Source organism: Anomaloglossus baeobatrachus, chromosome 2 (genome assembly GCF_048569485.1).
Source record: "Anomaloglossus baeobatrachus isolate aAnoBae1 chromosome 2, aAnoBae1.hap1, whole genome shotgun sequence".
NCBI lineage: Eukaryota > Metazoa > Chordata > Amphibia > Anura > Aromobatidae > Anomaloglossus > Anomaloglossus baeobatrachus.
In genome coordinates this window covers 750240655-750266934 of record NC_134354.1, presented here as the reverse complement: position 1 = coordinate 750266934, position 26280 = coordinate 750240655, and the positions used below count along the sequence as shown (strand labels likewise).

General features: G+C 48.4%; 1 protein-coding gene across 1 annotated transcript in view; it reads right to left on the bottom strand.

Annotated features, from left to right (window-relative positions):
- Window positions 1-277: 277 nt before the first annotated feature.
- The window catches only part of ANGPTL5 (angiopoietin like 5), a 96664-nt gene continuing 70661 nt past the window's right edge, over window positions 278-26280 (bottom strand). Inside the window, exons 7-8 of the mRNA XM_075337475.1 lie at window positions 3780-3965; window positions 278-597 (exon numbers count right to left, since the gene is read on the bottom strand). Of these exons, the coding sequence (XP_075193590.1) occupies window positions 278-597; window positions 3780-3965 (506 nt within the window). The remainder of the gene's footprint in view (window positions 598-3779; window positions 3966-26280) is intronic.

The following is a 26280-nucleotide window of genomic DNA, read 5'->3' as shown; positions in this document are numbered from 1 at the left end:
TCTGTGGATGGATACCATGTTTTGGCATAGGTGGTCTCCTTGACTGGAGACTGCCCTTCCCGTGGTTGTTCCTTCTCGGTGAAAGACCTGGCTAGTTTCTTGCCAACGTTGAGAAACATGTGATGATGTCTCCGCGGCATTCTTGTTTTGCATTAAAGATAAGTAATACCAGCTAGGTATAAGCTATTACCAAAAAGTTAGGTTTTAAATACGCTATAATATTATGTCATTAAAAAAAAAAATTAAACAAAAAAAATAAAAAAAATAACAAAAGTATTCATTTATAAAATGGGTAATGAGTTCTCTTAATTTTCATTGAAGCCGATTTGATCTTAATTGTCGTGTTGTTTTCCATCCATGTATCCCACTGGATGCCCGGTATGTCCACGCCTCTAGTCACTCGGTGGACACCGTTCAGATTGGCTAGTCCGCACTGGCTGAACCACCAGCCGCTCCGGCTCTTGTGCTGGCTGCAGCTGGTAACTTTGGTGCCATTGAAGGAACAGGAAGGATCACAGTTATCATTGTCCACATCATATGTGCTAAAGGGCAACGCATTTTGATTATCCTCTTTCTTGCTTCCTCGTATAGCATCACCTTAATATTAAAAGACAGTCAATTAATTATTAGCAACATATTTGAGCAGTCTTAAGGCCGCTTTACACGCTGCGATATCGTGACCGATATCTCTAGCGGCGCACCCGCCCCCATCGTTTGTGCGTGACGGGCAAATCGCTGTCCATGGCGCACAAAATTGCTCGGACCCGTCACACTACTTACCTGCCTAGCGACGTCGCTGTGGCCGGAGAAACGCCTCCTTTCTAAGGGGGCAGTTCGTTCGGCGTCACAGCGGCGTCACTAAGCGACTGCCCAATAGAAGCGGAGGGCCGGAGATGAGCGGGACGTAACATCCCGCCCACCTCCTTCCTTCCTCATTGCCGGCGGCCGCAGGTAAGGTGAGGTTCCTCGTTCCTGCGGTGTCACACACAGCGATGTGTGCTGCCGCAGGAACAACGAACTACATCGTACACGCAGCAGCAGCGATAATTAGGAATAGGGGGGCATGTCACTGATTAGCGATTTAGCACGTTTTTGCGACGATTTCAAATCGCTCATAGGTGTCACACGCAACGACATCGCTAAAGCGACCGGATGTGCGTCACAAATTCCGTGACCCCCAACGAGATCGCTTGAGCGATGTCGTAGCGTGTAAAGCGGCCTTTAGTGTATAATACATATTAGAAGGGTTTCTCCCGGAACATTTTATAAAAAAAAGGTACATTATAAATAAATCCTTAAACACCTTCAATTGAATCATGTTCATTTTGTCTTGGGAGGTAATCTATCTGATCTAATACTAGAGATACCAGATGTGCTGAGGTAAGAAGAGACTGCTCACACTGTTATCCATTCAGCCTATCTGATCTAATATTGTAAATTGAAGGAGTGCTGAGAGAAAAGAGAAGTGCTTTCACTGCTGCCCACCCTGTCTATCTGATCTAAAACTGGGCATACCATAGTTGCTGAGGTAAGAAGAGATTGCTCTCAATGCTATCCACCCTGTATATTTAATATAGTACCCCCTGTATTATACCATAGGTGCCAGGGTAGTAAGAGGCTGCTCACATTGCTATCCACCCTGTCTCTCTGATTAATGCTGGAGATACCAGAAGTTCTGAGATACCAAGGGTCACCGTGCACTGCTGTCCAACCTGACTTTCTGATCTAATACTAGAGATACTATGTGTGCACAAGGACTGCTCACACTGCTATCCACCCTGTCTATCTGATCTTATACTGGGGATACCATAGATACTGAGATGAGAAGAGGCTGCTCACATTGTCATCCACAATGTCTATCTGAACTAATACTGGAGATACAATAGATGCTGAGGTAAGAAGAGGCTGTTCACATTGATATATACCCTGTCTATTTGATCTAATCCTGACGATACCAGAGATTCTGAGATACCAAGAGTCAGCTTGCACTATAGTACCAACCTGTCTTTCTGATCTAATACTGGAGATACCAGAGGTGCTGAGGTACGGAGCGGGTTGCTCACATTGCTGTCTACCCTGTCTTTCTGATCTAATACTAGAGATATCAGGGGTTCAGAGGTAAGAAGAAGCTGCTCACACTGCTACCTACCCTGTCTATCTGATAATTTAATACTAGAGTTACCAGGTGACCTGAGGTAAGTAGAGGCTGCTCAAACTGCTGTCCACCTTGTCTGTATGCCAAGCTGCTGTTGTAACCTGGGAATTGCCTATAGCAAGTAATGTCAAGCTATCTCCAGATAGCAGCAGCAGAACGTCCTACTACAGATGCTCACAAGCACCTATTTTACTAAAATTCTAGGCCAGCTTTCTGTCAGAGTAACAAAACGACGGCCATTTTAATGTACTTACCTCAACAATGGTGTTATTTCATAAGTAACCCTTTCCAAAAATCTGCTGTATTTGTATAGCACAACTTGGGAGTGAGTGCATGCAGTCAGTTCAGAGGCTGAACTCTCCCCATTCCCGGCAGATGATGGTTGTGCTATTCAGCCATCATCTGCCTCTAACAGCTGCTGTTAATGTTTTAAATTCCGCTGTTGATCTCTGACAGCGGCATTTCAAGGGGGGTGTGCAGATCCATCCGCTCATTGCACCCCTTAGACAAGTTCCATGGTAGCCATGCTCTCCTGAAGACACCTGTGACTGCCATGATGGTTGGGCTTCATAGGAGACTGTTTTTTTTTTTACTATATAATGTATAATAAAAGTTATAGTATCAATAAAAATGTCAGCTTGCACTCAAAAAACGAAGCTCTTATGCAACTCCATTGACAAAAAAATAATAGGAATTTACGGGTCTATTCACCATTAAAATAATAAATAAACTGGACGAGTTTGGTATTTTTATCACATAACAAAAATCATAAAAGCAAAACCCAAAAAATAATGGTGTAATTGCATTTTTATTTTTGCAATTTCACCTGGATTTTTTTTTTCCCAAGTTTTACAGTACATTATATAGTAAAATAAGAGTTGTCATTCAAGATTACAATTAATCTGGCAGAATACAAGACTTTGGATGGCTATGTTGCAAAAAAATGAAAAAGTTATGGGTCTCGGAAGAAGGATAAGAGAAAAAACAAAAAAAAAAATTGAAAAATGAAAAATCTTCCAGTCTTTAAGGGGGTTAATGGAATTGAGGAATTTATTTAAAGGGCTTTTTTGCATTAATTTTTTTTTCTATTCCTGGAGAACCCCTTTAAGTGAAAGGTTACACAAATTACAAAAAGGGTGGGGACAGGCAAATTTTCACTAGAAAGACCATTCCTGGCATAATGGCGCTTATAATGAGTGGGCAGCTTGTCAGGAACCACCTTGACAAAAACCCCTTCTCTATGACCTCCATAGGCATGAATAGGACCTTTTGAATGGTTCTTCAGTCCAGCATGTCCATAAAATTCTAACTTTATTACTGATTAATCTATTAAAAATTGGTACACTGAGCCATAGATGGATGTGAGTATGCAACGCGTTTCGAATTGCTCCAGTTCTTTGTCACAAGATGTCATTTAAAACGCGTCTAGTGTCCTTGAAATTTCTTCAAAGCCACTGAGGTACCTACACTATACTGAGATTATCAAGCAGACTGATGCAAGTTGGATGAGCGTTTTTGTGAAGGTTTGATAGACAAACCTTTAATCGGCCATGCTTGACAACTGCCAAATCTTCGCAGCTTTTTGTAAATTCTAAATAAGTAAAACATCAGAAAAATACTTTACCTGCTGTTCCAAAGTAGCGTCCGACATGCATTATAAAGGCAGTCTTCTCATCCTCAATCCAAAAGTTATCATAAGTGGCATATGCCGACGAGCCGTCTTCTGCCTCTAAGGCGATGTTCAGCATAAAGCTGGTGTTCTTCTGGTTCAGAATGCAGAATGTTTTCCTTAAACCGAGCCAGAATTCACCTACAAATAAAACCAAATCCAAAAATAAAAAATCTAATATATACTGTAAAGCTGAGTGTATGTATGTGTGTATGTATCTGTGTGTATGTATGTGTGTGTGTGTGTGTGTGTGTGTATGTGTGTGTATGTATTATGTCCGCTAAAGGAATCCGCACCGTCGCATTTATAATTACAAATGTTTGCACAGACGCCTCCTGTGACCCAGGGAACGTCATAGACTATGTTTTGAGGGCAAAATTTAACCCTGCAGTTTACAGTTATTCGCCAAAAAAACCTGCCTCCATTAAAGTCAATGGAGCTGGCAGCTACAGGTCATTAATACGAGCTGTGATTGGTTGCTATAGAAACGAAGGACAGCTTATGTGTGAGTTAATATAATTTCGGCGGAGAGACAGCTAGAGAGACAGACATAAACAGACAGACATAGACAGACATAGGAACAGACAGAGAGAGAGAGAGACAGATAGACAGAGACAGACAGAACCAGACAGGGAAAGAGACAGACAGGGAAAGAGACAGAGTGACAGGGAATGAGACAGACAGGTAAAGATATAGACAGACAAAGACAGACAGAGGCAGACAGAGAAAAAGACAGACAGAGATAGACAGACAGATGGGGAAAGAGATAGACAGACAGACAGACGGGGAAAGAGACAGACAAGGAAAGATACAGACAGACAGAGGCAGACAGGGAAAGAGACAGAGACAAACAGACGGATACAGACAGGGAAAGAGGCAGACAGACAGGGAAAGAGGTAGATAGACAGAGAAAGACAGAGATAAAGAGAGACAGACAGGAAAAGAGACAGACAGAGAGAAACAGACAAATAGAGGCAGACAGACAGGGAGATAGAGACAGAGACTGGGAGAGAGAGAGGGAGGGAGAGAAACAGAGACAGTTACTATCCCGGGCAACGCCAGGTATTACAGGTAGTTACATTATAAAATTGTGAAAGTAAAACCAATAAGAGTATTCAATTTAGATATTCCTGTTTTATTAAAAAGAGTTGATTATAGAGTAACCTTCTGCTGGAGACCACAGTGGTCATCTGTAGTTGATGGATAAACCAGGAGCAAGTGTTTAATTTTTCAGCAGCACCATCACGGGATAAATGATGCATTACATGATGCCCAACTGAAGCCAATACGCTGACCATGTAACACATTGACATTTGGGGTCATATAGTGAGATTTTTTTTTTTAATGCCCTTCAGTTAGATCTCGAGCCATGGTGATTTGGTGGATGAACGCTCTGTAGAAAGATCAATCTTGTGCAGCCTAGATAGGTCCACCAGGGTCTTCTCTGCCATTATCTAGATAGTATCAAGCCATTGGGTTGCTGGTCTTCCTCTTTGCCTTGTTCCTTCTATTCTTCTGACCATGATGTCCTTCTCCAGTGATTGCTCTCTTCATGTGATGTGTCCACAGTAGGCAAGTCATAGCTTGGTGATCCTTGCTTCGAGTGACATGTTTGGTTAGATTTGTTCCAAAATTTGTTCTTCTTGCCATCTATGTATTGATAACAGATAGACAGACACTCTTTATAGCTGCTCCCAATTGTGCTTAATTCTGAAGTTCTTTTTAGTCAATTTTATTAACTCAGAATCAATGAACAAGGTATTTGTAAATGGATATTATGAACTCTGCGTAATTTAAAGCAGATCTGTCACCAGATTATACAATGCAAATTACATACATAAATCAAAAGATCTCTTGGCCCTAATAAGACCAGTGTGCTTAGTTTAAAAATTCATGTCAGAATGGCTGTATTTCCCCTTTATGGGAATTTAACCCAATCTCCACCCACCTATTTGATTGACCGATCCTCAATGTCCTTCCCCTTTGCTGCTGCTGATATCTCACACTGCTCAGTAGAAGGTGTAGTTCTCAGGTCGGGTGTGCAGAAGCTAAATACTCCTGGAGTAATGAGCTCTTTGACGCTTTAGCACATAAAATAGCCAGTTTATAAGAGCCTAAAGCGGGCTTTACATGCTGCCACATCGCTAGCGATGTCGTGAGCGATAGCACCGGCCCCCGTCGGTTGTGCGTCACGGGCAAATCGCTGCCCGTGGCGCACAATATTGCTAGGACCAGTCACACGGACTTACCTGCCTAGCGACGTCGCTGTGGCCGGCGAACTGCCTCCTTTCTAAGGGGGTGGTTCATGCGGCGTCATCACAGCGACGTCACACGGCAGGCGTCCAATAGAAGCGGAAGGGCGGAGAGTAGCCGAAAGAAAGTGACGCCCACCTCGTTGCCGGAGGACGCAGGTACGGTGTTGTTCGTCGTTCCTGCGGTGTCACACATAGCGATGTGTGCTGCCTCAGGAACGATGAACAACCTGCGTCCTGCAACAGCAATGATATTTCGGATTAGAACGACGTGTCAACAATCAACGATAAGGTGAGTATTTTTGATCGTTAGCGGTCGTTCGTACGTTTCACACGCAACGACATTGCTAACAAGTCCGGATGTGCGTCACGAATTCCGTGACCCCAACGACATCTCGTTAGCGATGTTGTTGCGTGTAAATCCCACTTAACAGTCAGCAACGGTCACACAGAGTTTTGCACAAACTTCACAGACTGTCATGGTGGCATTGGGTTCTATTCAGATTGCAGATTCTGACACTCTGCCGGATGGTTTCTCTGCTAATCTGCTTGTTCCTGTAATCACATGTTGTGGTGAGACCTATCTCACCTGCTCCTCTCCTATATATGCTGGTGGAATCCTTCTACTCATGCCAGTTATAGCTTATTCTGTTGGTCTGTGAGAAGTGGTGTCCTAGACTCTGGTGAAAGTGTGTCGCCCTGGGCAAGCCAGGGGACACAGATAACAACACCACTACACCCCACACTCCAGGTAGGCACACCTGCTAACCAGAAATCCTTGTTGCCTTCCTCCAAGAGTCTGTTGATGCACACCAGGGGGTGGGCCAGGCGGTTGGCTCCACCCACCAAGGAGCTCACAACTCTGGAGGCAGGAAGTTACCAGGCAGATTCGCCCGGGGAGGGCAAGAGTGAAGTCCAGTGAAGGGCTAGAGTAAACAACCAGAAGTGAAAGTGAAGGAAAGGAAAGTGGAAAAGGAGGAAAGCAAGAAGTGGTGACAGAGCAGAGAGAAGGAGAAGCCTGAGAGCCCAGCTGTGTGTAGGGTTAGAACAGCAAGGTCAGCGACGGCGGTGACTGTCCGGAGGGGGACCGTTTGGAAGTTCCTGGAAGGACCCCGTTGGCTGTGTGCCCGGTGGTCTGGAGCAGTGTTCCGAAGGACAGTCAGCACCAGGGCAGGGGCCTCTCGGACCCCGGCAAGGCTAGGAGTCGCCCAATTTGCCGAATCCGTTAGTGAAGGGGACGCAGATCCCCCAGCAACAAAGTCCCGATTGACGGCAACAGCCTGACCATTACCGGGGAGACACCGCCACCGCCAAGGCACCAGTTTCCCCAGGGCCAGCGCCTGCGGGCAAAGTGTAGAGCTCCTCCGGCCCAGATTGCAGTCGGGGAGCGGGTAACCGGAGGGAATCCACCGCTACCATCAGTCAAACAGGTGCAAGGAAGAGAGACGTCACCGTCACCTACCGGGAGTGCAGGTGCAGCCATCTGTGGGACCGTCCTACCAGCCGTTGGTTTACCGTACAAACTGTGTCCGTGTCTCAGGCTGAGTGAGTACCACAGTGCCGCAAGGCATAGCGCTGCCCCCGCGACCCTGCGCCCTCCAGGCCCTACACTTCACATCTCTTCACCGGGCCCCGGGATCACCAACCCCTACCCACGGAGGGGCAACACAACACCTGGCTGCTCCCATCACCATCCCCGGGACCCCCACACTGAGCAGCGGTGGTGCCATCACCACAACCGTGGGTGGCGTCACGAACTATAATCCCAACAAACACCCCCCCCCTTTTCACTCACGGGCGAGGAGCGTCGCTCGAGACACCCCGGGATCCGGCCCGCAGCTCGAGCCACCAGGAGCAACTGCCGGACCCGAGCAGAAGGGGTGAGCGCGGTGTGCTGACACCCTCCTCCCCGCCCGTGACAACTTGGCGTCACGAACAGGATCTTACCGCTCTGCCGTCTGGTAGAGGTGCGCCTTGTTACCGCCGGAGGTATCCGGCAGAAAAATTTCAGAAGTCGCCATCTTTGGCGCGAAAAGTTCCCGCTCGAGCGTCTTCTCGAGCAGTAGAGGCGCGAAGGCCAAAACTCCGCCCCGAGAGAGGAGGGGCCGGAAAGAGCTAAGGGGGACGCGATGGCGGCTGGCCGCATGTAGCTGCGGCTATACAGGCAGGGACGCCAGGACTCTGCAGACTGACTGGGTTCCTGGAAAGCATAACTGCCGAGATGTCCGCCCCACCTAGTTCTGCGGAGACTACCGAGCCGGTGTCTGGAACAGCAGCATGGTTGAGAGCCCGGGCGGCGGGGATCTGCCGTCGCTACCAGAGTCAGATCGGCGGGCTGATGGAGCAGTGGGCCGCGGAGGTGGAGGCCCTAGTTGCTGTGGCGCGAGTGTATGGAGTGGAGGCCGTGATGGAGGAGCTGGAAAATGACCCACGCCCCTGTGTCCCCGAGGGACCGGTCGCTGCGGCTGAGGGACCCGGTCTACCCCTGGCTCCTGTGTTACCTCCGTCCTGCTCGCTCGCGCGCTGCACCGCACCTGGCCCGTCGGGTGTGCCTCCCTATGTGACGGCAGCGGGGGCAGAAGATAGCGACTCCGGGCCTGACACCGATCCTGTGTCAGAGGAAGAGGAGGGAGTCGTTGCCCTGTCTGGCATGGAGGCCACTTATATTCCCCGAGCCGGGGGCAATGGGTATCGAGCGGCCCTTCCACGCCGTGCTTGCTACGCACTGGAGGGGCTGGTGCCCGTGTCCTTCCACCCCGAACCGGGTGAAGAGGACGAAGACATCGAGTAGGGCAGCGGATGCCCGTTGCACCGTCCCCGTTGGGACCACCATTGTTTGAAAAAGTTTGAAAGTTTTGAAAAATGAAAAACACTGATTGACCCGAGAAGTCACCTGATTTGTTGTTGATTTGCAACCGGCTGGAGCCGGCACCGTTGTCCCCGTGGGGACCGTTAAAAGTTAATGCATGGGAACTAGCCATGGACAAGCCCGTGAACTCTGCAGGGCAACCACAAACGTTAGTGGCTTGTAAATATGTTGGGTACCGTTACCGTTTCCGCAATGCCGCCTCCGGAGAGGCAGGTTGGAGGGAGGGCCCTGAGCAGAGCAGGCCAGGGCCCAGCCACCAAAGGAACCGGTGGCTACCCTCTGGAGGGAAGGACAGATCCCGCTCGGGTGACTTGTGCTGGACTGTGGGTCAAGGGGTGCTGCCTGGGTTTTAGGGGCAGCATCAGGGCCAGGTTGCTTGGGTGGGAGAGAGCGGAAACCGTGACCGTACACCGTTGAAACGTTAAAAGTAAAATGTGCCTCCCGTCTTGGGAAGAGTTGATTGAAAATGCTTATGTTATGTTTAACCTGTTATCCCCTTTTTACAGAAAAATAAAACCGGTGTAGGACGGCAGCCCGCGGACGGTCTGCATTTTGCTAAGGGGGAATGTGTCGCCCTGGGCAAGCCAGGGGACACAGATAACAACACCACTACACCCCACACTCCAGGTAGGCACACCTGCTAACCAGAAATCCTTGTTGCCTTCCTCCAAGAGTCTGTTGATGCACACCAGGGGGTGGGCCAGGCGGTTGGCTCCACCCACCAAGGAGCTCACAACTCTGGAGGCAGGAAGTTACCAGGCAGATTCGCCCGGGGAGGGCAAGAGTGAAGTCCAGTGAAGGGCTAGAGTAAACAACCAGAAGTGAAAGTGAAGGAAAGGAAAGTGGAAAAGGAGGAAAGCAAGAAGTGGTGACAGAGCAGAGAGAAGGAGAAGCCTGAGAGCCCAGCTGTGTGTAGGGTTAGAACAGCAAGGTCAGCGACGGCGGTGACTGTCCGGAGGGGGACCGTTTGGAAGTTCCTGGAAGGACCCCGTTGGCTGTGTGCCCGGTGGTCTGGAGCAGTGTTCCGAAGGACAGTCAGCACCAGGGCAGGGGCCTCTCGGACCCCGGCAAGGCTAGGAGTCGCCCAATTTGCCGAATCCGTCAGTGAAGGGGACGCAGATCCCCCAGCAACAAAGTCCCGATTGACGGCAACAGCCCGACCATTACCGGGGAGACACCGCCACCGCCAAGGCACCAGTTTCCCCAGGGCCAGCGCCTGCGGGCAAAGTGTAGAGCTCCTCCGGCCCAGATTGCAGTCGGGGAGCGGGTAACCGGAGGGAATCCACCGCTACCATCAGTCAAACAGGTGCAAGGAAGAGAGACGTCACCGTCACCTACCGGGAGTGCAGGTGCAGCCGTCTGTGGGACCGTCCTACCAGCCGTTGGTTTACCGTACAAACTGTGTCCGTGTCTCAGGCTGAGTGAGTACCACAGTGCCGCAAGGCATAGCGCTGCCCCCGCGACCCTGCGCCCTCCAGGCCCTACACTTCACATCTCTTCACCGGGCCCCGGGATCACCAACCCCTACCCACGGAGGGGCAACACAACACCTGGCTGCTCCCATCACCATCCCCGGGACCCCCACACTGAGCAGCGGTGGTGCCATCACCACAACCGTGGGTGGCGTCACGAACTATAATCCCAACAAACACCCCCCCCCTTTTCACTCACGGGCGAGGAGCGTCGCTCGAGACACCCCGGGATCCGGCCCGCAGCTCGAGCCACCAGGAGCAACTGCCGGACCCGAGCAGAAGGGGTGAGCGCGGTGTGCTGACACCCTCCTCCCCGCCCGCGACAAAAGTTGTACTCATTGCTTGGAGTGGTTGTGGCATTTAACCCCGTTGTTTTGTCTTCCTTCCTGCTCTTGTTTTTCCTCCTGAACCTCTTATTGTCTTGACCTTTGCATGTGCATGGTGTGTGATATAGTTTTGGTTTTCCCGTGACTGTCTTTTTCTGTGGGTTTCTACAGGGCCAGGAATGAGACTCCGGCATCTCCACCATTCGGATTATCCCTGAGATTAGCAATAGCATAGGGTCCCTTAGCTTGAGGGACAGCTTTGGAGCCTCAGTTCCCCGCTATCCCAAAGTCACCGTGACAGCAACAGGCATATTAGGCAAGGGACAAAACAAAGAGATACACCTTGTCACTGGTTGTTAGAACATAAAATTGCCAGTTTGTGAGAGCCTAAGTATCTAATTCTTAAAACTTATTTTCAATAGCAGTAATGTAGTTCCAAAATTCATTTAGTCAGTGTTTTCCTTCCTTAGCATTCCAGTGCAGCTGTATATATTTTAGCAGTACATTGCCTTTTCAGTTTGCATTTGTTCACATTTATCTGTTTCGATGTGCACGTCAGTTATTTATTTATAGTTGCCCATAACAAAGGACTACCTGCCCATAACAAAGTACTGCCTGCTCATAACACAGGATGACTTGACCATAACATAACAGAAGACTGCCCACCTAGAAGACTGCCTGACCTTGAAAAATAACTGCATGCACATAACACAGGACTGCCTGTCCATAACAAAGGACTGTCTGCCCATAATAGAGGATTACCTGCCCAAAACAAAGGACTACCTGCCCATAACCAAGGACTACTGCCCAGAAAACAGAAATGCCTGCCCATAACAAAGGACTTCCTGCCCATAACAAAGGAATACTTGCTCATAACACAATACTGCCTGCCCATAACACAGAACTGATTACCCATAACACGGGACTGTCTGCTTATAACACAAGACAACCTGCCCATAATATAACAGAAGACTGCCCACCCATAACAGAAGATTGCCCACCCAAAAAATTGTATTGCCTGCACATAACACAGAAATGCCTGCCCGTTGCTAGTAGTGTAACTTGAAGCTTTGGGGCTCCAATGCAAAATCTCCAACACAGGGCTCACAACTAACAGAAGTGTCTAAGCCTATGTCCGCACGCTGTATTTTTTAGGTCACCACAAAAATGCACCCTGTGGCCAAAAAATACGCATCTTGTGGCCAAAAAAAGCAACAAAAAACGCAAATGTTTTTTAGTGCATTTTGATGCATTTTTAGTGCATTTTTGATGCGTTATTTGACCGTGCATTGAGGTGTTTTTTATCACTAATGAGTGAAAAACTCAAGGAAAACGCAAAAAGAAGTGGCACGCTGCATTTTTGTGGTCACAACAAAAATGCGGCCCAAAAAAAAAAAGCAACGTGCTCACAGTAAATCGGAAATCTCATAGACTTTGCGGAGGAAGGGAAAGCATGCAGTTTGTGGTGACTGAAAGGTCACCACAAAATGCACCAAAAAAGCATCAAAAACTGCAGTGTGCACATGGGGCCTAAAAGTAATTGTCTTGTCATAACTGCCAATAGGACATTTTTGGCCTCTATAGTCTCAAGGGCTCGGGTGAAATTGCAACCTCTGCACCTATACAGTTACGCCTCTAAGCTTTGCCTTTCCATTAACACTGGACTGCCTTGTGATGATGTGACGCCCTGGACTATCAGGTCATCACAGGGTATTGTGCAATCTGCCCTTCTGCACAGTGTCTGCATCCTCCTTGGTTACGGATCCCTGTTCTTCGGTGTTGCTAAGAGCAGAGCCAGTCAAAACCCTAGGAACACTCTGCACCACACCCACCAGACACACCATTGGGGGGCCTGAAGGGAATAGGGCCGCCCACTTGGGGGGTTGGTAGGGGAAAGTCAGAAGTGTTAGGAGCAGTAGAAAGAAGTGTGAGGAGCAGTGAAGAGGGAAAGAGTGTGGAGCGGTGACACTCGAAGTGAGAGGTCACAGGTTAGGAGCAGGGCTCCTTGAGACTACCAGGTGGCAGACGTTTGTCTGGGCCTGGTAGGAGCTGGAACTCCGGTTGCAGGGGATCGTGTGAAGGGGCACGGATCTGCCAAGGAGGGCAGACGGTGGCCTTGACCATCTCCAGGCAGGGGCCAGGGCACGACAGGGTACGTGGACCCTAGGCCGGGAAGTAGCTTCACGCAGCCCGGTAATTTACCCGACGAGGGTGAAGTCTTCAAGATTCATCCTCCACCTGCTCCAAAATCGGGGTACTAGCGCAATGAGGGGATAGGACTTTCCCAACACATAGTCCAGAAAATCCCAAGCATGAACCCTGAGAGCAAGCTCACTCCGTTAGGAATACGGGTGAGCAGGACTCAACTAATTCCATACTACAAGGCCCAAATAGAGAAGAGAGTGCCACGGAAAAGGTCACAGGCTAACAAGCAACACCAAGGGGCACGGATCCATGCGTGCTCCCTCCCTGCTGCAGCGGTGCTCAGAACTCTGGTTTACAAGCTGTCGGTGTCAGTATTCTTGGACTGAGTGAGTATGCAGAAAACCCTTTCCTCCCCAACGGCACCCCTTCACTACCACCACCACCAGGCCCCGGGGCAAAACCCCCTATCCACGGAGGTGTTAAACACCTTGCTGCCATACCACTGCCACCGGGCTTGCCCAACAGCAGCGGTGGTACTCCATCTTACCATGCACCATGGGTGGCGTCACGAACTTCTAAACCCCCTGTACATATTCCCCCTTTTTCACTTCGAGTGTCCGCGCGACCACCCGGGTCCGGAGACCCCTCGAGCCACCACGGTTCTGGATCCGAGCGGCTCGAGCTGTCACGGGGGCGGTACAATGATAACACAGGACTTGTACAACACAGAACTACCTGACCATAAGACAGAACTACCTGCACCTGCCTAAAACACAGGGCTGCCTGTCTATAAACATAGGGGTTTAAAAGTATTTCATTTTTATATTTAGCCATATTTTCCATGCACTTATTAAGCTGCTGCACGCGTATAGACCTATGAGACACAGGGGCTGAATGAGTCAGTGCAAAACAGTCTGGCCAAAATGTGGTGAGAAACTTTTTCGTGCAAAGGAAATTAGAGGCTTTTAGATAATTGCTTTACAGGCATGAGCAGAGGCATTTCTATATATTCTACATGTTCTCATGTAAAAACTGTACCATTATCATTACCAGAATCAGCGGGCCCTTGCTGCGTCCAATAACTGGCTGCAACGCTCAGGTTCTAGCCAGACTGAAGAAAAGGAGAGTAGGCTGCCAACGGACACAGAGAGCGATACAGTGGAGTGGTGACGATCAGGGGTGGACACACCGCTGGTGCAGCCGGTGCAGCTGCATCGGGGCCCGGAGGTGGAGGAAGGGCCCTGCAGGGTAGGTAATAATGAGGGCAATCTGGCCTGTTGTTTGGAGCCTGAGGCTCCAGGAGGCCCATGGTCAAATTTCCCTCATTATAATCGGAATAATAATAATAATAATTTTTATTTATATAGCGCCAACATAATCCGCAGCAGAATGCAAGGCTGGGAGCAATCCCTCTACTCCACTACACAGTTCAGACAGCAGAGCCACAATAATCCATTCTCAGCTTCCTGCCTGATGCTTTCTCTGTTACACAGGCACGTGAAGCTTGGAGATGTCAGCACACCACACATGCCTGTGTCATTCTTGCAAGAGAAGTGGTGCTGCAGGGAACCATGTGGAGAGATTATGGACTTTTTTTTAAAATACACTGGGAAGAGGACAATTGGGAGGATTGGGATTGGAGTAATGGGTGAAAGAGGGATTTCAGGGCCTTGTAATGAACAGGTAGAGGAGGACTTTCTATATATCAATGTTAAAATGAATTGGATGGTGGCGAGGATGCCAAGTCCATCATTGTGTCCTACTCCACAATTCATTATATTGCCCTAACAGTGTCCTCTCCAATCCACAATTCATTATATGGCCCTGACAGCATCCTCCTCATCCCACAATTCATTATATGACCCTGATAGCATCCTACTCACACAACAATTCATTACATGGCACTAATAGCATCCTCCCCCAAACCACAACTCATTATATGGCCCTATTAGCATCCTCCTCAGCGAACAATTCATTATATGGCCATAATAGCATCCTCCCCACCCCTCAATTCATTATGTGGCCTTGATAGCATCCTCCTCACTCCACAATTCATTATATAGACCTCATAGCATCCCCCTTCTCCCCACAACTCATTATATGACCCTTATCTCATCCTCCACACCGCACAATTTATTATATGAATATATATATATAAATATATATATGTACATATATATATACATATATACATATATATATATATATATATATATACACTGTATATATATACTGTATATATGTATATAATGTTAAGTCCATCATTGTGTCCTACTCCACAATTCATTATATGGCCTTGATAGCGTCCTCGCCTACGCCAAAATTCATTATATGGCCCTGATAGCGTCCTTGCCTACAACACAACTCATTATATGGCCCTGATAGTGTGCCACCCCCTTGGTAGCAGCCGAGCTGCTTGGATCTGGGTTCTCAGTGGCTCGAGGGTCTCCGGAACCGGTTGTCGTGTGGCTGCTCAAATGAAAGGGGTATTTACAAGGGATATTATAGAGTTCACGACGCCACCCGTGGTGTACAGCAATTTGGGAAGTACCAACCCCTGCCGCTGGGAGTACCCGGGGTGGTGAAGTGGGGCAACAAGGTGTTGCTACCCTCCACGGGTAGGGGGAAAGTCCTGGGACTCGGTGTTTGGGTAAACGCCGTGGGGTGCAGGGGCCACTCTGGTACTCACTCAGTCCATTAGGCAGACACCACTGCTGCTGAGGGGAGCTAGTTCGGGTCCCTGCCTGGTGATCCGTGACCTGCCTCCTGGCACTGTTTACTTCTCTGGTGGTCCCGGTAGTGTGAAACTTGCCGGGTCCCGCTCCCCACTATGGCTAAGTGTGGGAGCTTGCTCTCAGGGCTCACGCTTGGGATTTTCTGGACTGTTTTGGATGGGAAGTCCTATCCCCCTCGTTGTGCTAGTGCCCTGATTTTGGAGCGGTTGCGAACGGATCTTGAAAGCTCCGTTCTCCTCGGATAATTTATCGGGTTGCCTGAAGCTACTCCCCGACCTAGGATCCACGTACCCCGTCGTGCCTCGGTCCCAGACCGGTGATGGTGCAAGGCCGCCGGCTGTCCTCCTCGACAGATCCATGCCCCTTGCCATGATCCCCTGCGACCAGGGGTCCGACTCCTCTAGGCCCAGACCTAGACACCGTCTGAACCTATACAGGAGCCCCGCTCCTGACCTCCTCTCACTTTCACTACTCGCTCTCGACGCTCTGACACTGCTCACTTCCCCTTCCTAACCCCCTAGGTGGGCGACTCTATTCCATTCAAGCCATCCACTGGTGTGTTTGGTGGGTGTGGTGTTGGGTGTATCTAGGGTTTGATTAGCCGATGGAGGCAACACCATATGGTTAGAGACCCAAAACCAAGAGGTGGATGGAGGTGGATACTGCACGAGAGGGCAGATTGTGCAATACCCTGTGACGACCTGATAGTCCAGGGGCGTCACAATAGCGCTTTCGCCAACCACACAATTCGTTATATGGCCCTGATAGCATCCTAACCAACCCCACATTTCTTTATATGGCCATCATAGCACCCTTCCCAGCCCACAATTCATTATATGCCCTCTTAGCATCCTCCCCCAGCCCACAATTCATTACATGCCCTCATAGCATCCTCCCCACAATTCATTTTATGGTCCTCATATCATCCTGTGTGGGGAGGACAAAAGACAGGAACTAAGGCCATGTGCACACTGTCAGGAAAAATTCTGCTTCAAATGCTGATGTGTTGGCAGGAAGAACACTGCAAAAATGTGTTTTTACATGCATTTTTGCCTATATGTTCCTTCACTCATTAGTATGGGTGAGATATGCCGCAAAAAAAAGTTACAAAAATTGACATGCTGCAGATCTGAATTTCCCTTTGCTTATACTGTACTGTAAAATGCTACCTATTTTCAGTGACAAAATGTAACGTGTGTACATAGCCTTAAAATGAATGGGGGGGAGTCAAAGAGAATGATTAATTTATAATTATTGGGAGGCAGAGATTATAGTTAATGGGGGGCACAGTGCTGATTTATTTATCACTGTATATTGTGAATGCTGTGTGGCTAATTGCATATTAATGGTGAAGTACATATTTCTAGTCAGGGGTGCAGTATGGGGGATTTTTTATTCAGGAGGCAAATGTATATATACAATACATATGACCTTATTATTGTCAGGGCTGCAGTGATCAGTGTGACAAGACGAGTCGTGGCTGAAATAAGTCAACATGAAGGTCTGACCAGATGGAGAAGAAACAACTGAAAACTAATCAGATAGGATGTCAGTGGTCACTGCATGTAATTCTGTATTCTGCATTGTATGACTTGGAGTTATGCTATTATTTGTTAATCCCTAAAGCCTGCTTTACACGGGACGACCAATTGTGCGATTTCACAATCGATCGTACCCGCCCTCGTCGTTTTTGCGTCACGGGCAAATCGCTGCCCGTGGCGCACAAACTCGTTTAAACCCCGTCACACGCACTTACCTTCTGGACGACCTCGCTGTTGGCGACGAACGTTCATTTCCTGAAGTGGGAGGGACGTTCGGCGTCACAGCGACGTCACACAGCCGCCGGCCAATAGAAGCGGAGATGCGGAGATGAGCGGGACGTAAACATCCCGCCGACCTCCTTCCTTCCGCATAGCCGGAAGGTGCCGTGGGACGGAGGTAAGCTGCTGTTCATCGCTCCTGGGGTGTCACACGGAGCGGCGTGTGCTACCCCGGGAACAATGAGTAAGCGGCGCCATTTTAATTAAACGAGATTATGAAACCGAGCGACGAGTACACGACTCACGATTTGTGAACGATACTGCGTCGCTCGGAGGTGTCACACAGCCCGACGTCGCAAGCGATGACGGATGTGCGTCACGAAAACCGTGACCCCGACGATCTATCGCACGATAGATCATCTCGTGTAAAGCAGCCTTTAGGCCACATTCTCACATTCGTGTGATATATCCGTGTACTGCCAGATTTTTTTATTGGACAGCACATATAGAGTTTAATAGATCCATTCACATATCTATGAAAATCACAAAGCCAAGAATGAGAGCTGCGAGACGTAAGCGGGCTTTACACGCTACGATATCGTAAATGAATTATCGTCGGGGTCACAGTGACGCACATCTGGTATCATTAACGATATCGCAGTGTGTGACATTTATGTGCGACCTAAAATGATCGCAAAAGTGGCAAAAATCGTTTGTCGCAGAAAGGTCGTCCTAAAATAAAAAATCGTTTTCTTCTAATTAGCTATGTTGTTCGTTGTTCCTGCGGCAGCACACATCGCTATGTGTGACACCGCAGGAGCGAGGAACGTCTCCATACCTGCCTCCACTGCCAATGTGGAAGGAAGGAGGTGGGCGGGATGTTACATCCCTCTCATCTCCACCCCTCCGCTTCTATTGGACGGCTGTCGTGCGACGTCGCTGTGACGCAGCAAGAACCGCCCCCTTAGAAAGGAGGCGAATTGCCAGCCAGAGCGACGTCGCAGGACAGGTAAGTGCGTGTGACGGGGGTAAGTGAAGTTGTGCGCGACGAGCAACGATTTGCCAGTGTCGCACAACTGTCGGGGGCGGGTACGATCGCTTGCGATCTCGCTAGCGAGATCGCAGAGTGTAAAGCCCGCTTAAAGGACCCGCTACACGCAACAACGTATCTAACGATATATCGCCGGGGTCACGGATTCCGTGACGCACATCCAGCATCGTTAGTGACGTTGCTGCGTGTGACACCAACGTGCGAGTGTTAACGATGGAAAATACTCACCAAATTGTCCATCGTTGACACATCGTTCATTTTCAAAAAATCGTTGATTGTTGAGGATGCAGGTTGTTTGTCGTTCCCGAGGCAGCACACATCGCTACGTGTGACACCCCTGGAAGGAGGTGGGCGGGATGTTACGGCCGCTCATCTCCGCCCCTACACTTCTATTGGGTGGCTGTTTAGTGACGCCGCTGTGACGCCGCACGAACTGCCCCCCTTAAAAAGGAGGCGGTTCGTCGGACACAGCAACGTCGTTAGGCAGGTAAGTCCGTATGACGGCTCCAAACAATAATGTGCGCCACGGGCAGCAAATCGCCCGTGACGCACAAACGACGGGGGCGGGTGCCATCGCTAGCGATATTGCTGCGTGTAAAGCCCCCTTTAGAGCATGTGCTGTTCAGATCCGATTATGAGCAATGGGACATAATCGGTCTGTGTGCTGTCCAAGAAAAAAAAATCAAGCAGCACACTGACACTTCACATGGATGCAGGAAAGTAGCTTTATGTATAGCACCATTCGTAATTACATGGTTTACTTTTTAATTACATACAGTTGAAATCAGAAGTTTCCATCCACTCTCTAAAAAGACACATCTGCAGGTTTTTCCCTCCCTCTCTATAAAGATACATCTGAAAGTTTTTCCCTCCTCTTTCTATAAAGAGACATCTACATGCTTTTCTCACTATCTGACATGAAATCAGAATAAACCTTTCCCGTTTTAGCTCAATTAGGAACCAAAATTATGTATATTTGCCAAATGCCAGAATAATGAGAGAGAGAGAATGTTTTAAGGCATTTTTATTACTTTCTGCCAAGTCAAAAGCTTACGTACATTTCATTAGTATTTGGTACTATTGCCCTGTAACTGTATGACTTGGGGGAAACATTTTGTATCTCCTTCCACAAGCTTCTCACAATAGTTGGTAGGAATTTGAGCCCATTCCTCTTGACAGAACTGGTGTAAGTGAGCCATGCTTGTAGGTCGTCTTGCTCACACCGGCCTTTTCAGCTTTGCCCATAAATTTTCAATAGGATTGAGATCAGGGTTTGTGATGGCCACTCCAAAACATTGACTTTATTATCCTTAAGCCACTTTGTAACCAGTTTGGCAGTATGCCTTGGGTCATTATTCTTTTAGAAGACCCATTTCTGCCCAAGCTTTAGGTTCCTGGCTGATGTCTTGAGATGTTCTTCAGTATTGCCACGTAATCTTCTTTCCCATGATGCCATCTATTTTGTGAATTGCACCAGTACCTCCTGCAGCAAAACAACCCCACAACATGATGCTGCCAGTCCTGTGTTTCACAGTTGGGATGGTGTTCTGAGGCTTCAAAGCTTCTCCCTTTTTCCACTAAATGTAACGATGATCATTATGGCCAAACAGTTCAATTTTAGTGTTGTCAGACCACAGGACATGTCTCCAAAAATTAAGCTTTTTGTTCCTGTGTTCATTTGCAAACATTAATCTGTCTTTTTTATGTTTCATTTGGAGTAATGGCTTCTTCCTGCAGAGTGGCCTTTGAGCCCATGTTGATACAGTACTTGTTTCACTGTGGATAATGACACAATCTTACCAGCTTCCATCAGCATCTTCACAAGGTCTTTTGCTTTTGTTCTTGGGTTGATATGCACATGTCTGACCAAAGCACATTTATCTCTGGTACACAAAACCTGTCTCCTTCCTGGACGATATGATGGCTGGACATTCCCATTTTGTTTTTACTTGTGTATAATTGTTTGTACAGATGAATGAGGCACCTTTAGGTATCTGGAAATTGCTCCCAAGGATGAACCAGACTTGTCCAAGTCCACAATTCTCTTCCTGAGATCTTGGCTGATTTCTTTTGACTTTCCCATTATGCTACACAGAGATGCAGTGTGTTTCACGTGTGCATTAAAATACATCCATAGGTGTGTCTCTAATTAAATCAGATGTTGACAATAAACCTATCAGAATCTTCCAAAGATATGACATCATCATATGGGCTGACCCATATACCTTTTTACCTTTTACCTTTGATGGCGAGGGTCTATGAGACCTCCCCATTACTAATCTGTAAGTGAAAGTAATTAAACAGAAACACTAAAAAAATCTTTATTCGAAATAAAATACAAAAATGTCCCTCTTTCACCACTTTATTAACCCCCAAGAGACCCAGGTCTGATGTAATCCACACGAAGTACATAAACGAATGCTGTAAGGTTCAGGCAGAGAAAGAATGAGCCACGCATTCAGCGGTGACATCACTCAGGTAATTTGCGGTCAGAGCGATAGGTTCCCATGGTCCTTTACCAATGACCGCAGCAAATCTGACATCAGGGGACTTTGGGTGACCTCACTAAACTCAGTTTCACAGACCTGCATCTCCTGGCAGAAAACCGCGGTTTCTTTGACAAGGGATGCAGATTTGGTGCTGAAATTTTGACACTATGTTATGATCTATGTGTTATGTGTTTTGTCATTGTGCTTTCCCATCCCCTATGTGTCTACCCTAATTGTGGTGAGGGAATCCTCTGTACCCCATTGAGAACCACTCAGCATGGGCCCTTAGGCAATTTTGAGATGGGCAATACCCGGTTAGCCTTCGTATGTAATGCTAATTTTTCTTTATACTACTACAGCTTAAAATATGGTTAAAATTTTAACGTTAAATGTTAAGGGTCTAAACTCAAACATTAAGAGGCGAATGGCATTAGGTGAGATGCGGACCCAGCGAGCTGATGTGGTTTTCTTGCAGGAAACGCACTTGAACCTCAATGGGAACTGCAATTTCGCTAAACACCTTTACCCCACGATTTTTCTAGCCTCCCAGGAAAGGAAAAAAGCCGGTGTGGCGATTTTGATATCAAGAACCTGTCCCTTTCAAGTTACTACCTCCCTGGCAGACCCACAGGGTAGATACCTTATCCTACAAGGGACATATAAGGAAGTTCCAATCCTTTTGTGTAACATTTATGCCCCTAACACCTCCCAGATCCTCTTTTTGAACCGGGTATTCCTCAAACTCACACGCCTTCCCTCCTCAGCGTGGATTGTGGGTGGAGATTTTAACACTATTTTCTCTGACTCTTTAGACAGGTTGACCATTAACAATCAATTGTCGAGCCCGTCTCAGCGTAAATTGACAGCTGCCTTTCGAAGATTAATCCGCAGGTTTGCCTTATTTGATTTGTGGCGAGTTAAACATCCCTCAGAAAAAACCTTTACCTTCTACTCTCCCCCTCATGGTACACACACCAGGATCGATTTCTTCTTTGGCAACGTTCAAGCCCTTAGATTGACGAGCAGTGTAGATATTGGTGCAATAACGTGGTCAGACCACGCGCCAATGACTCTCACCCTAGATCAGACAACTTCACGTACAAGAGTCTGCCACTGGAGGCTCAATGAGTCCCTCCTCAAGAGAACTCCCTACAGAGACAAACTGGAAGCAGGGCTGATAGAATACTTCGAGAACAATGAGGGGTCAGTGCCTAATTTTTCCACTGTTTGGGAAGCCCATAAGGCCATCTTTAGAGGGCAATGCATAGCATTAAGCTCCCGTATCAAAAAAGATAGACTATATCAGAGAGATCAGCTCCTTAAAAGTCTCAGAGACTTAGAAAATAGGATGACCCTTAACCCATCAATACGTACCCTTAGAGGTATAGTAAAGACTCGTGCCCAACTGAAGGACCTAGAGGTCAATATAACAGAAAAATTACTACTCTATAGCAGGCATAAATACTATGACAAAGGAAATAAATCTCACTCTCTTTTGGCCCGTCAACTTAGAGAGGATAGGGGGAACTCATCCGTTTATGCCTTGAGAGATTCGGGGGGGGAATATTTTTTATGACCCCACTAAAGTTGCAAAGATCTTTCAGGATTATTTGTCGAGACTGTACTCTTTGTCTAGCCCTCTTCCTACAGACCCAGGAAGACAGAGGGAGCTAATCCACTCCTTTCTTGAGCAGTGTAAGCTGCCTACTCTTACTAAGAATGCTGTAAACACACTGAATAAAGAAATCACGTGTGAAGAGGTAGGAGAGGTGCTTAAATTACTTCCTAATGGAAAATCACCGGGTCCAGACGGTCTGACATATTTTTACTACAAGGCATTTGCGGATCGACTTACCCCTTATTTGGTTAAATTATTTAATAGCTTCCTCACGGGCTCCCCTATACCCACAAGTATGTTACATTCTTATATTACGCTTATACCCAAACCTGGGAAGGATGCTATGGAATGTGCCAATTACAGGCCCATAGCACTCCTTAATGCTGATTTGAAAATCTTTACTAAACTACTGGCTCTACGTCTTTCAGTCCTGCTCCCTCACCTAATACACAAAGACCAGGTGGGTTTTGTCCCATGTAGGCAGGGAGGGGACAATACTAGGAAGATCATTGACTTAGTAGAGGTTGTTAATAAGACAGAGAGTGAAGCACTCCTTCTTAGTTTGGATGCGGAGAAGGCGTTTGACCGTCTGGGGTGGCCATTCATGTTCGAAACATTGCATCAATTTGGAATTTCAGGTCCATTCATTACTGCCCTGAAAAGTCTATATTCATGCCCCTCAGCTTCGGTCAAGCTTCCTTATGCCACATCTCAACCCTTTCAAATACACAATGGCACTCGTCAGGGATGCCCTTTGTCCCCCCTTCTCTTTGTTATGTGTATTGAGCCATTGGCTGCTGCTATTCGCATTGACCCTAATATACGTGGAGTAATGGTGAGAGACAAGGAGTTTAAGCTATCCTTATATGCGGATGATGTCCTATTGATTTTGTCCCAACCACATATCACCCTCCCGAATTTGCATTCCTTATTACTACAATTTGGAAGGTTGTCAGGGTATAAGGTCAATCAGAGCAAAACGGAAGCTCTGCCTCTTAATATTCCACAGGTGCGGGTCTCCTCCTTACAGGAAAACTACAACTATAAATGGAAAAACATATCCTTGACATACCTGGGGATACAACTAACATCTAAGTATAAGCTATTATACCAGCAGAACTATCCTAGCTTATTTACTGAGATAAAAAGGCTCCTGCTCAATTGGAACAAGCTCCCATTGTCTCTGTTTGGAAGAATCTCTGCAGTCAAAATGTCTGTCCTGCCGAAGCTCCTTTACCTGTTTGAGACCCTTCCGGTGTGTGTACCATACAAAGAATTGCGCAACATTCAGTCTGTTATACTTCAATTCATTTGGGCCCACAAGAGACATAGAATTAAGAAAGCGACTTTGTTTGACAGTAAACTGAGAGGAGGCCTGGGAGTCCCTGATATTACTAGGTACTATTGGGCAGTACACTTACGTCACATCCCTGCATGGTCTAATCGCAGTGCCTTCTCTAGATGGATGGAAATAGAGAAGTTATGGCTCGCCCCAATACACCCCAATTCCTACCTCTGGGGCACCTCATCAGACAAGCCTGACCCACAAACCCTGGGCCCTATAGCCTTCACGAAGAGGATATGGGACTGTTGTGTCAAAAAGTTTCCACTTCAATCCGAACACTCTCCCTTGACTTCTTTTCTTTTTAATCCCAGAATGCCGGACGGTATGCAGGGTACAGCGACTAAAACGTGGTTTGACAGGAAACTCTTTTGCTTTGCTGACATAGTAGACGCACGTTCCAGAGTCCTTCTCCCCTACGCCACCATAGCTGCTAAATTTAATCTCCCTGGCAATTCCCAATATCGCTATTTACAAGTTAGACACCTGATGCACTCCCTTTTTACCTCATTAGAAGTCTCTATCCCTACACTTTTTGAGAGATTGTGCAGAGCTGGGGTCTCTACTAAAGGCCTCATCTCAGATATATATCGTATTTTAATTACCGTATTTTTCGCTTTATAAGACGCACTTTTCCTCCCCAAATTTTGGGAGGAAAATGGGGGGTGCGTCTTATAAAGCGGTAGCGGGGGGGGGGGGGGTCCTGTCTGAGGCGATCGGGCGGGTGCCTGTGGCTGCATGCAAGCGCCCGGGTACCTGTACTTGCATGCAGCGGCAGCCGGGTACCCGTGGCTGTGTACGGGCGGCAGCGGGTGCTGTGTGGGGTCGGCAGCCAGGTACCTGTGCTTGCATGCGGTGGCAGACGGGTACCCATGGCTGTGTGCGGGCGGCAGCCGGGTGCTGTGTGCGAGCGGCAGTCGGGTGCCCGTGCAGGTACTCGGCTGCCGCCCTCACACAGTCACCCATCTGCCGCCCGCACACAGCCATGGGTACCCGGCTGCCACCGCACGCAAGCACAGGTACCCGGCGGCTTGTACGCGGGGTGGGCGGGCAGCCTGCTGGCTGCCACTCTGTGCATGCGGGGCGGGCGGCTGTGCAGCTTACCAGTTGTCCGCGGTCCCACTTTCAAATGATGGCGCCGGTGGAGCTCTTGGATGAGAGCTCCATCTGCGCACGCGCTGCTCCGGGAGTCAGCGCGTGCGCAGATGGAGCCCTTGGATGAGAGCTCCATCTGCGCATGCGTCGCTCCGGGCGCCATTACTTGAATCGGGACCGCGGACACACTCCACCACTGAGCCGTCGCCGCCGCTCCCACTACTGAGCCGCCGCTGCCACCACTGAACCGGGACCGCGGACACACGCCACCACTGAGCAGTCCCTGCCGCTGCCACCACTGAGCAGTTGCCGCCGCTCCCACCACTGAGCCGCCGCCGCCGCTGCCACCACTGAACCGGGACCGCGGACACACGCCACCACTGAGCAGTCCCTGCCGCTGCCACCACTGAGCAGTCCCTGCCGCTGCCACCACTGAGCAGTTGCCGCCGCCGCTGCCACCACTGAACCGGGACCGCGGACACTCACTGCACCGGCCTGCTGCACGGCTCACACGCCACGGCTGCTGCCGCCACCACGGACCCCACGGATCCTGCCACCGCGGACGCCACCGCGCCTGCAACCACGGCACCTGCAACCACGGACCCCGCTGCCACTGACCTGCCGCGCCTGCCAGCACAACCTGTGCCTCCTGTGACCCCGCTTCACCACCACTGCTGCCCCCCTCCGGTAAGAGAACACCGGAGTATAAGACGGACCCCATTTTTCTTTTTTTTACCTTTTTTATGTCTAAGTTTGGGGTGCGTCTTATATTCCGGTGCGTCTTATAAAGCGAAAAATACGGTACCCCCTGCCCAGAAGACAAGCCAAAGCATACATATATGAGGAAATGGGAAGATTTCCTTGGTGAGTCCATTCCCTTGTGTATGTGGAAACGGATCTGGGATACTGCCTCTAAGACATCCTCATGCTATGTCTATAAGGAAAATCAGTATAAATTACTTATGTATTGGTATCACACCCCAGCACTACTACATAAACTAAACCCAGCTATACCTGACAATTGTTGGAGGTGTGGAGCCACAGGAGGAGACATACCGCACATATTCTGGGTATGCCCCAATGTCCAGCGTTTCTGGAGGTTGGTGCAATCCCTTATATATAAAGTAACTAACCTTCGGGTTTCCCTGGATCCTAAATTCTATATATTAAATATACCACTTGTTCAGCTGGGGAAAAGAGTGAAGCGGTTATTGTTACATATAACTACAGCAGCTAGATGTCTGATTGCCCGTAACTGGAGATCGGCCCATCCACCCTCACTTACAGATCTGCATTCTCGGA